The sequence below is a fragment of the Callithrix jacchus genome, chromosome 1, assembly GCF_049354715.1.
Source record: "Callithrix jacchus isolate 240 chromosome 1, calJac240_pri, whole genome shotgun sequence".
Lineage (NCBI taxonomy): Eukaryota > Metazoa > Chordata > Mammalia > Primates > Cebidae > Callithrix > Callithrix jacchus.
The window spans coordinates 39,974,200-39,986,581 of NC_133502.1; the positions used below are offsets into that span (position 1 = coordinate 39,974,200).

At 36.7% G+C, this 12,382-nt stretch overlaps 1 protein-coding gene across 17 annotated transcripts in view; it reads left to right on the forward strand.

The window, feature by feature from the left end:
• The window catches only part of TBC1D4 (TBC1 domain family member 4), a 179,956-nt gene that overhangs the window by 127,212 nt on the left and 40,362 nt on the right, over positions 1-12,382 (forward strand). For 6 of the 17 annotated variants that reach the window (XM_054252393.2, XM_008981661.5, XM_078346490.1 and 3 more), the window contains 4 exons: positions 757-876; positions 8,517-8,591; positions 9,923-10,149; positions 11,948-12,112. In XM_054252393.2, the coding sequence (XP_054108368.1) occupies positions 757-876; positions 8,517-8,591; positions 9,923-10,149; positions 11,948-12,112 (587 nt within the window). The remainder of the gene's footprint in view (positions 1-756; positions 877-8,516; positions 8,592-9,922; positions 10,150-11,947; positions 12,113-12,382) is intronic. The other 11 variants (XM_054252400.2, XM_078346806.1, XM_078346758.1 and 8 more) reach the window with 3 other exon arrangements.

A 12,382-nucleotide genomic window follows, 5' to 3' on the forward strand; every position in this document is an offset into this window, starting at 1 on the left:
CATCCCTTTCTTCCTGCCTGTCTGAATCCTATGTATTTGTTTCTTCCTCATTGCTTAGACCCACAGCCAATCTTCCTGCTTTCGTATTTGACACTTACATGTGCTTTGTGTTGCTATTTCCTCCCTAAGCAAATCATAAGGTTTCTTGATTGAAAGTTTTCTGCTACTAAGGACCATGTGATATACACAGTAGCTGCCTACTTCAATGGGATAAAATACACAGAGAACCTAATATAGTGGACACATGGTAGATTCTCACACAGGTTGGTTCTATACTTGTGATCTAAGCAATAAATGACCCACTCACCAATGAAAATGGAATTGTAACAGAGGCATTAGCAGAATCCAGTTTTGTTTGGAAAATGCTTTGTTCTTTGGAACTTGTGTTCTGTGATTTTCTTGGTAATTTGGAATAAAATATCCATCTTAGAAAGGGATGGTTGTAGATGTTAATCAGAATAGCAGCAGAAAAACTGACATCTCAAGTATAATTTTTGCTAAATGTATCAGGAATGTATTCATGGAAAGGAAAGGCATGAAGGAAATATTTTGCATCTGTCTTTTTGTTACTTAAAATATTAAAAATTAAACCCCTTTCCTTATAATCATTGTGTTCACAGTGTGGGATCTAAATTATTACTTATTTGAGCTACTGAAGAATTCTTGTGTTTTTTAATAACTTAGTCTTAAGCCTATAAAGTCTCATTTAATCTTGCGTATTTCCAAACTAAAATGTATCTGTTTTTCCTTTTTTAGACTATTTCAAATAGTACAATTCCAGAAAATGCAACAAGCAGTGGAAGATTCAAACTTGACATTCTGAAAAATAAAGCTAAAAGATCCTTAACTAGCTCCCTGGAAAATATCTTCTCAAGGGTAAGATTGCACTGGTGGTCTTTTAAGTATGTATGTACATGTGTGTTTTCTAACAGTTTAGCTTCAGTCTCAACTGGCTCACAGATTTCCTTAAAAAAAAAGAAGCCAAAACCTAAATAACTTTTAAAAATTAGTTGTTATCAAAATGATTTTTCTTTCTTTCCTTTTTTGAGACAGTGTTTCACTCTTATCACCCAGGCTGGGGTGCAATGGCGCAATCTTGGCTCACTGCAACCTCCATCTCCCAGGTTCAAGTGATTCTCCTGCCTCAGCCTTCCGAATAGCTGAGATTACAGGTGCACACCACATCACCTAGCTAATTTTTGTATTTTTAATAGAGACAGGGTTTCACCATGTTGGTCAGGCTGGTCTCAAACTCCTGACCTCAGGTGATCCACCTGCCTTGGCCTCCCAAAGTGCTGGGATTACAGGTGTGAACCACCATGCCCAGCCCCAAATGATCTTTTGTAATAAATTTCCTTCTCAGATTGAGATTTATTCTGGGGCCTTTATTTGAATTTGAGCAATAGAGATTTAGTAATAGCAATATATATGTGTAGAAAAGGTGAAATAGAGTACTGATGCTCAATACTGTAAGAACTTTAAAAATCATTTCTCATAGAATGTTATAAAGAAATTCTTCCTTTTCCCATTATATTAGTTTATTCTAACATTCTATAAAGAAATACCTGAAACTGGGTAATTTATAAAGAAAAGAGGTTTCATTGGCTCATGGTTCTGGAGGTTATATAGGAAGCATAGTGCCTTCTGCTTCCAGAGAGGCCTTGGAAAGCTTCCAGTCATGGTGGAAGGCAAAGAGGGAATGAGACATCTCACATGGTGGGAGCAAGAACAGGAGAGAGAGAATGAGGAGGTGCTGCACACTTTTAAACAACCAGATCTTGTGATAAGTCACTATCATGCGAACAGCACCAAGGGGATTTTCTGAACCATTCCTAAGAAATCCATCCCCAGGATCCAGGTACCTCCCACCAAGCCCCAACTCCAACATTGGAAATTACAATTTGTCATGAGATTTGGGTGGAGATACAGATTCAAACCATATCACCCATTCTTAGGAACTTAGAGGAAGTGCTGAACAAAGTATAAATTAATAGAAATTTATGTATTAGCAAATGTATATATTCCATTTTGAAATAAGCAAAATGGTTCCCTTTCAATTTGATTTTCCTCTTGATCAGTCCCTGTGTGTATATACCCATCTCCACAATGGTCACTGCACAGACACTTCAGGCTATAATTATATATAAAATTTTATATAAAATTAATAGAAATTTATATAGTAGTACATGTATATATTCCATTTTAAAATAAGCAAAATAGTTCCCCTTCAATATCATTTTCCTGTTGCTGAACAATTCTATCTTAGAGCTGTTAGGTGAGGTCAAGTTAGGTGGGCGTCTGGGCTGTGGCAAGGGTGACCCATGGTGACTCAGAGCAGGGAGACTATCCTAATGGGATGTGGAACATAGGGGTGGCCCAATGCAGGGTGTGGGAGCCTCTTGCAGTGAGGAGGGAATCAGCAGAGAAGGGGAACCTGGTTGGGGAGGTCCCAAGGGGCAGCACGCTGGCAGAGGGAAGGCCCAGTGCAGGGTGTCAGAGCCACAGTGGAGGGGAGTGGGTATTCACAGGGATGGGTGAATACCTGAGCAGGCTGAGGATGTGCATGTGTTGGGGTGGCAGCCCCAGCATGGAGTGGCACAGCCTGAAGTGTCTGTTCAGTGGCCATTGTGGAGATGGGTATATACACACAGGGACTGATCAAGTAAGTAAATGTCTTAAGGATAGTGGGATCCAGGGAGAAAGGAATTAACATAAATGATAGCAATAGAGACTCTAACCTGTTGCATAAAATAGGAAACTACTCTCTGATATGAAAAATAAATGAATATATTGAAAGTTTGATCATAAAGTTATTTGCTGTATGTAATTAATATTTGTTAATTACTAATGGGAAAACACCTTTACAATGGAGAAGGCTGGCAGACACCACCCTAATGAAGTGATCAAATTGAACATCAGCAATGGGACCAATTTCAGTCCTGTGTCACCTGATAATAAACAGAACTGCTTCTGTGATATTCTTGCCAAATAGGCAGTGCCTGAATCTAATCATGGGGAAATGTCAACAAACCCAAATTGAGGTAGACTTTACAAAATAACAAGCCTGTTATCTTCAAGAAAGTCAAGAACAGGTTGAGGAATAATCTGGAATTCCAGATTGAAGGACCCTAAAGAAACAGAAAAACTAAGTGGAATGGGAGGTTGTGAATTGGATCCTTTTGCCCTAAAAGCCATTATTGGGACCACTGATGGAACTGGAGTGAATTCTGAAGATTCAGTAGTAGTACTGTATCAATGTCAGTATCCTAGTTTGGAAAGTTGTATTTTAGTTATATTGGAGAATGCCCTTGTTTATACAAAATACACAGTAAAGTAGTTCAGGGTAATGGAGCTTTATATTGGTAACTTATGTGTAAATTGTTGTGGGAAAAGAACATTTTTGTACCATACTTATAACTTTCCTCTGCATTTGAGATTGTTTCAAAATGAAAAAAGAGAAAAAAAGTGGTTGCTTTAAATCAGCTTATCACACAGAACTCGCAAAGCCCACTCAGGGCATTTTTTAAAATTTATCTTTTCTGCTTGCTGTTTTAATGTGTTAATAAATAGCTCAGGTTATTAATGGATCAGAATGATCATCAATAAGGGCTCTTTTCTGAACCCACCATACTGCCTGTGAAAACCAAGTAGTAAAACTGGCTCATAACTCCTATGAACTAAGTTTCAAATTGTACCCTTGATGACCTTTTTTTTTTTTTTTTTTGAGACAGAGTTTCACTCTGTCACCCAGGCTGGAGTGCAATGGCGCGATCTCGGCTCACTGCAACCTCTGCCTCCCAGGTTCAAGCAATTCTCTTGCCTCAGCCTCCTGAGTAGCTGGGGTCACAGGCACGTGCTACCGTGCCCAGCTAATTTTTGTATTTTTAGTAGAGACGGGGTTTCAACATCTTGGCCAGGCTGGTCTTGAACTACTGACCTCGAGATCCACCCGCCTCGGCCTCCCAAAGTGCTGGGATTACAGGCGTGAGCCACGGCGCTCGGCCTCCTAGATGACTTTTTAAAGTCTTTTGTCCTTTATGTTAATACACAAAGAAAATTTCATCTTCAGTCTGTAAATGTCTTCCTTAGTGATTTCTAAGTGTCTTTAAAGAGGCAAATGAGTGATATAAATTCTTAGACTTTGAGAGGAACTTTAAATTAACCACTTATTTGCAAATGCATAGTTTTTAAAAACTCTGTTTAACCTTAAGAGCATTATAAGAATATTTTCAGTTAAATACTTGGACACATTTTGAGTTTTTCCATGTTTGTTAAAAGATCATTAGGACCCAGTAACTTCTGATATCCGGTGTTCCTAGTTTCGTTTCTTTGTTATGGCTCAAAATACTTTCCTAGCAGATTTTACATTTAAGATCCTGGATAAATGATTTTCCTTTTCTAAGCCTTAGTTTTCTCATTTGTGAAATAGACATATGAATACCTACTTGCCTCATGTGATTGTGAGGATTAAATGTTAGTATGTTAGGGAAATATCACATTGTAGATAGATATGAGGTGGTATATTCAGTGGTCATTTACAAAATGGCAGAGGGTATTTAAGGTGTTACTTATTTCGTCTTCATTTAGTACCTTGGCATCCTGCATAATACCTGCAGCGCCAACGTTGAAGTCTTTTCTCACATGCCTTCAACTGCTGTAATGACACTGTCAGCAAGGGCACAGCCAATCTGTTTTGATAAAGGTGGATACGGTAGCTTTTGTTTCCCAGAGTGATGCCAAGTGACATAAATTTTGTGACCTAACAAGGTCTTGCTTGTACCATGTGCAGCAGAATGCACTTGTCGGGCAGGTTGGCAGCTCCCCATGTTGTATTAAAGGTTACGTAGCAAAAGCGGTTTTGTTTACTTCTAAAACTTGTCTTTTTTTTTCCTGCTGAGTTGGATCGTAGAAAATTCACACTTCAGTTACAGAGTTTAGTTCATAATTGCTTCCCTTTTTAAATATCAAAATATTTTATATAGCTAACTGTAGTTGTTTATGAAATAGGATCCATTTTTTTAAAAGCTTGGAAGCTCAGCTCGTTAACCACTAAAAAGCAGGTCCAAGGGAAAGGGCCTGACACATGAATTAGCAAATCATAATGTAGTAAAACAGGAAAAGGTATCTGTTCAAAGGTGAAAATCAGAATCATGTATTGTAGTTGCTGTCTGTTTTTTGTTTTTTGTTTTTTTCAGTTGCTTTCCAAAACAGAGTATTTACAAATATAAATTTTATTTTATTTTATTGAGATAGGGTCTTGCTTTGTCACCTAGGCTGGAATGCAGTGGTGTGATCATAGCTCACTGTGGCATCAAACTCCTGGGCTCAAGCAGTCTTCCCGCCTCAGTCTCCCAAGTAGCCAGGACCACAGGCACATACCACCAAACCTGGCTAATTTTATTTTCGTTTTTTGTGGAGACAGGGTCTTGCCATGTTGTCCAGGCTGGTTTTGAACCCCTGTGATCAGGCATTCCTCCCGCCTCAGCTTCCTAATGTGCTAAAATTACAGGCATGAGCCACCATGCCAAGCCAATATTTACTAATGTAAAATGCAAGTTATTTTGAAAATAGTCCTCATTTTCTATTTTCTTCAGAATAACATCCATGTCTTTACTTGTTGAAATGTGTGAAGTGATAGAGTATAATTTTAAAGTAACTTTGTTTTTCTTTGTGCACAAAGAAAGCACATGTGGGTAAAACACCACTATGAGTAAAATAGGTGATTTCAGTTGTTTTTCTAATAACTGGAATGGTTTGATACCCATCTGACTACTTTGTCTGTTATGACCAAATAACCTGTCTGAGATAACCAGGCACACTGGCATGTAGATAGCTGTGTAAACTTGGGCAATGTAATCTTTCAGAACCTCAGTCTCTATCTGTGAAGATTGGCTAAATAACTATACTTACCTCACAATTGTTATGAGGATTAAGTGAGCTAATGCAGTGCCAAATGCTTCACATAGTATATGGCACATGATAAACCTTCAACAATATTTGGTGCAGCTATTTTATTATTGTTGTAGTTATGATATAGTAAGCCATTGGAGATAAAGCTATAATACATACAGATAAGAATAAATACTGCTTTATGAAACAAGACAGGATACCATAAATAAAACATAGTCATTTGAAAACAAGAAAGAATGGTTAAAACTTTCTAATACTACATGTAAAAAGAAAAGTTCATTAGAAGGCTAGGAAACTGAGTTGAAAAAAATCCTTTCAGAAAATGGAGCAAAAGGACAAAGAAATGGAAAATAGGAGAGCAAGGTACAAAGTTAAAGGATCAGTCTGGAACCAAACAGTAAGACTTCCAGTAAGAAAAAATGCATACAAGGAAATTTTGAACGAAATAATTTAAAAAATTTCTCAGAGCTAAAGAGCTTGAGTTTCCAGACTTAGTGAACTCAGAAAGTGCACAAAAGAGTGACTGAGTAAAAGTCATGTTAAAGCATGTTGTGAATTTCGCAATGCCCAAGGGCAAACTTAGATTCTGTTCCAAAGAGAAACAGCATGTCAAACACACAGGCTCTAGAATCACAATGGCTTTAGACTTCTGAACCAAAGGACATTTGAGCAATGCTAAGATACTTGGAAGCAAAATTTCTAACCACTATGATATACAATATCCAGGCAAACTGTTAATGAAATAAAAGCATAGATTAATGACATTTATGGATTTGTGCATTTGAAAAAAAATTTAGTTCCCACTCTCCCTTTCTCAGAAAACACCTGGAAAATGTGCCTCACCAAAATGAGGAAGTAAAGGAAAAAAGGAGACGACAGGGAACCAAGGAAACAAATTGCAACAGAGTAGAGGGTCAAAGGAAATTTCGGGGTTGATAGTGAAGGGAAATCCTAGGAAGATTTGTAGAGCAAGCCTACATTGTAACATGTCCAGAATGGGACAGAAACACAGAGGTCCCCATAATGGTAGCTTTAAAAAAAATAAATAAAAAAAGAGAGAGAGAGAGAGAGAGAAGGAGAGAGGGAGGAAGGAGTTGTAATTGATGGTTTATGTGGTGATGTTTGACATATTGTGAACTGTAGGAGAGTTTTGTAATAAATTTGTGATTGCTGAAGTAGTCACTAACTCCATGAAAAACAAAATATACAAGATATGAAGTGGAATCAGACATAATCATAGTAAAATATGTAGCTCAGCTGCAGACAATATTTACAGAGTCATAAGAATATAAGCACAAAGTACTAATTTAACCAAAATTCGTGATGTAACTATATTGAAGGAAGAGGGCAAGAGAGGAGTGTGTGTGGTGTGGTGGAACTGGGTGTATAACGAAGTAAGAATATTAAAGTTTCATCTTTTAGTGTTAGGAAGTCAGTAGATAGTTTCTAAAATGGAAAACTTAAGGAATGGTAGAATAAAAAGCCAAATACCATAAATATCAATATAAATAATTCCAAGGTTTGCTTTTGGGGAGCGGGATTCAAAGTGCTACAGGGGGGGGTGGTGACTACCACTTCTCAGAAGCTTGATAGCACAATTTCACTTTTGAAATTTTGTGCTGATATTGCTTTGATTAAAAATTAAAATGAAATTCAGCCCCCTCTTATCACCACCCCCCAAATAAACCCAAGAATGTTTGGAGGTAAGACTTTAAGCATGGAAAGTGTGATGCAAATGTTACGCATTTTTAAAAAATTTCACAGGGTCACTTCACTGTTACATGAAGCTGACTGGTGTTTCCACTCATTCTCAGTCTGTGCTTTGTCTTTTAAGATCTTGTGGATGATGAGGTTTCCAACCTGACTTGTATCTGCTTTCCTTCTACAGTTGACCTCAGTTTCTTCCTAAAGTGAGGGGAACAGGCAAAATGATCTCTTGGGTTCTTGTGTTTCTTAGATCTTAGGTGATCTCTTAGATCTCTTTCTGAGATCGTTTATAAAATTCACACAAAAGGACTGTGTGAAAAAAAATTGATAACCAGTTCACCAGGATTGAAGCAGTCTGATATCGAGTCTTCCAGAATTAAATGATTTATTGAAATCATTTTACATTATGCAATAATGAATGAAACAAAACCTATAAATTTTAGAATGTGCTTTCTTCTATGTTGTTTTTAACTGGTGATAATTATAATCCTATAATGTGAATTATGGTGTGTTGATCTAGGTTATATGCATTAAGTCATTTTCTGCATAGCGTTTGTTTGTTCTGCTCTATCTTCCATATCTGAATCTGAGGCAGAGTTAATAGGGCCCTCACTGGACTTATGGATGAATAATATGTAACCCTGTAACCAAACTAACTTCAAGAAAGCTTGGTCTAAGTATCTAGTTACCTAACAGCTGATTTAGAAATAATGGAAATAGATCAGGAATAGTTCTTTTTACCATGCTGTAATGACTATTAATATAGCCAACAAATTTGAGTGAACCACAAAGGGATTAATTTAATGCTAACATCAAGAAGCCACCTGGAACTACCTTTTATAGTTTTGAAGTAAAATTTTAAATCACATAAAGCATTTCATTTTATTCTTTTCACTCAGGGAGCTAACAGAATGAGAGGTCGGCTGGGAAGTGTGGACAGTTTTGAACGGTCCAACAGTCTTGCCTCAGAGAAGGTATCTAACTACAGCTTGTTTACACTAATTGCAGCTTAACAAAGTCAGCACTGATACGGTAATATGCATGCTTCATTATTTTACTATGAATGCTTTATAGCTTTTTAAAAAATAAATATTTGAGACTTTATTATTTTAAAAAAGAAGATTCTAGGCATTAGCATGTAGCTCTATATTCCCTTACAGGCGAACTGTGCTCTGATAGGCTTTTTATTGTTTAGAGATAATATGCTTTGGGCAGCAGTGTTTGATCAACTATTGATCCAAACCTTATAAAAATGAGCCACATCTTACTAATTAGATTACTTGTACAGTGATTTTTTTTTTTATTCCCTTCCCATGTTACTTTTCCCCCTCATTTTTGTTTTTTATCATTTTAGCTGCAACACTGGGATCTTCTTTATCTCATTGACAACTCTCAGTAGGTTTGGTTTCCTGTTTCCTGCAGTGCAGCATGTCACCTGAGGCACATGCAACATATTTTTTTAAGTGGAAATATATTAAAATATTTCGATTCAACTTTCTGTTGATGAAAGTGGGGACTTATTCCAGCCATGAACCTATTATCACTAACCCATGTTTATCAAGCTAAACATTTCTACGGTGGTGCCCATTCTGGAAAGTTGTAACAGCATACCTGTCTAAATGGAAAGATTTATTATGTCTACCCATGCAATATGAGGCGCATTCCAGCATAGCTTGGTTTTCATTCATTTCCTGTTTTTCATGTGCTTTAAAAGAAATTTACCTCAGGGAACATGTAATTGGATAGAAACATCCACAGTGAAGGAAGATACTTAACAGACTTTATTTTCCGGAAGGCTTTGCCATGAGACTTGGACACTTAGGCATTGTAATACTGTTTTGGCAGTACGGGAAGCATGCAATTGATATGTCACGGAAGCCAGGAGATCCGGAAACACAGACTCCACCCTCTTTTGGTCATGATCTTTTTTCATCTTTCTGGCAACACTGAGAGAAGTACAGTAGCTATAGCATTTCACCACCAAGTGTCAGGGAAGAGAATACCTTTTGGTTTATTGTCATCCCTTTCACTTTCTGGCCTGTCTTTACGGATGCTCTCACAGCTGTCTATCTGAAGATAAGTGAGTTGTGGTAATACTGATTAAAGCTGCTTATCAGAAGATAATGGGTTGTAGTGATACTGATTAGCCTACAGCATAAATTGAGTAAAAGGGGGAGAAAAACATAGTTTTGTCATGACTCAAGAGGAAGATGAGGCACACTGTCACTTTTGAGTGCTCTGTGTTTTAGCAGGTCTGCCATGACCCACACAGGAAATAAGGGGCTCCCTTCTGCTTGTGTTTCAGGACTACTCACCAGGGGACTCTCCACCAGGGACACCACCAGCATCCCCACTGTCCTCAGCTTGGCAAACGTTTCCGGAAGAGGATTCTGACTCCCCGCAGTTTCGAAGACGGGCACACACGTTCAGCCACCCACCTTCAAGTTCAAAGAGAAAGCTGAATTTGCAGGATGGGAGGGCTCAGAGTGTACGTTCCCCTCTGCTGAGGCAGAGCTCCAGCGAACAGTACAGGTGAGTCTGACCCTCTCTCCAGAATGCGACCTAGATTCTCATGGCACACAGTTTTGATTACTCTGGAGGCAGGGTGGATTGTGGCTTTATGCTGTAGCTAACTTTTAGTTTTGAGAAACATCATAAAAACAAATGAAGTTACCTCATTTACTAGGGGAAACAGGCAAGGTTAAGGCATACCCAAAAAGAAGAGTTAATTCATTTGGGTGGAAACCCTTTTTTTCCCTTTTAGGAAAGTGGAAAAAACAAGATAACTGTGCAATTGTTTTGTCTGAAATCTGCCGATAACACGTTACTCAGTGTCTTGATGGTGATTCTAGAGAAACAAAGTCAGCAGATTTGAAAATAACATAGCAGTAGAACTTCCTGTTAGCTTACAATAAAATACCAGCGTTTTAAAAGCCACCTAAGTTACTTTCATACATGAGATAATATTTGATTATATTTTGTTGCATAATAAATTAAAGCTAAATATGAAAATAGTTATCAATTGTATCTAGAATAAGGTGATGTCTATCAAGAAGACTATATATACCATAATTGACGGGCAGTGTCCACTAGAAATGATCTTACGTGATATTTAAAACATAATTTAACAAAACGTTGTTTGACATTTGGTGAGAAACAGTAAAGAAGAGAAACTTGGAATGATTTCCTTCTTCCTGTGTAACACAGATCAAATTTATATCTTAGAACTCATTTTGTTTTTCTTCTTTACCTATGAACCTGATACAGAAAATAGGGTTAAGTTAAGATGCTGGTTGGAGAGAAAAAAAAAAAATACAACTAGATGTGAAAGGAGAAGGCTAATTTTTATATCAGGTGTTATCAAATTTGCCAGCATTTCTTTTAAGGTTTTATTTTCACTGTTGTTTTCTGAATGTTTCAAATTTTAAAAATGAGATATTTTAAGATACAAAAATAAAATTAACAGAATTCATTATTCTCAGATTTGTTTTTGGTGTGTGTGTGTAAAGGAAATTAAATGTTCATATGTATATCAAGATATTTAAATGATCACTTCCTTTATATTTACTCAAGACAATAGAACTCTTTTTTCCTTAGGAAAAAATATTTTCAAGAATGAAAGATATCAATCATTTTAGATGATAAATGCCTTAATTCTTCCCTCTGTTTTCCACATTTTATAATGTATTAGTTCAAACAATTTCTATCACTATAAAAAGATGCTCCCTGTGTCATTGTGAAAACTTGCTATGGAAAGAATTTTCTAGATTTTGGGCTTTCAATTCAACCATAGTGGCACAATTCCACTGTCTTCAGGAAAGAACACGGACATCAATGTTTGTTAAGCCAAACGCATTATAATAACTTCCAACAACCAAACGTGTTGTTCTTTAGTATTTAGAAGGGTTTATATCTTTAAAATAGTCAAAGTCTTTGAACTAGTGATAATCAGTCTTTCCTTCTGGAACTTGTTTCCTGTAATTATTTGTGCTTTCCTACTTTTTTCCCTTGAAGTGTCTTTTGCATGTGAAAACAAATACTTTTTGTCCTCACGTTGTTAAGAATTTTTTGGAGACAAACACAGATGCTTAGAAATATTGCACAGATAAGGAATTCAAATTGTGAGAGAATGAAATTAGGTCATAGTTATTATCTAAATAGAGAACTGCATGCTTTTTTTTTTTTTTTTTTTTTTAAATGTAAGATTCAGCCCTGAGCCTTAGGAAAGATTAAATCAATAGCAAGAACCTGTTTATATGCTTTTTCATAGTGAATGAAGATTTTGCCAAAATATAAATTAAGACAAATTTGCTGTATTTTCTGTACTCAGCACTCTTTCGTCAGTTCGACGCATGTACAAGGAGAGTAATTCTTCCTCCAGTCTTCCAAGTCTTCACACTTCCTTCTCTGCCCCTTCCTTCACTGCCCCCTCTTTCCTGAAAAGCTTTTACCAGAATTCAGGTAGACTGTCCCCACAGTATGAAAATGAAATCAGGTGAGATCAGTGTCCTCTGTTTGCAAAGCGAAATTTTCTGCAGTGATATGCTGATATGTTACTAAAAAGTGGTTGATTAATTTTGGAGTGACATTTATGCATCCCTGTGTTGTGCTTGTTCTAATCTGTTTCTAATATATTGGTTTCAATTCCAATTAATTTTATTAAGAAAATTTTTTCAACCAGTAGTTTTAAAGCTTTTTGATGACATGATTATCTTTTGAATTATGTTTTTTTGTATTATTTGTGTGTTTCTTTTTCTCAAATTCC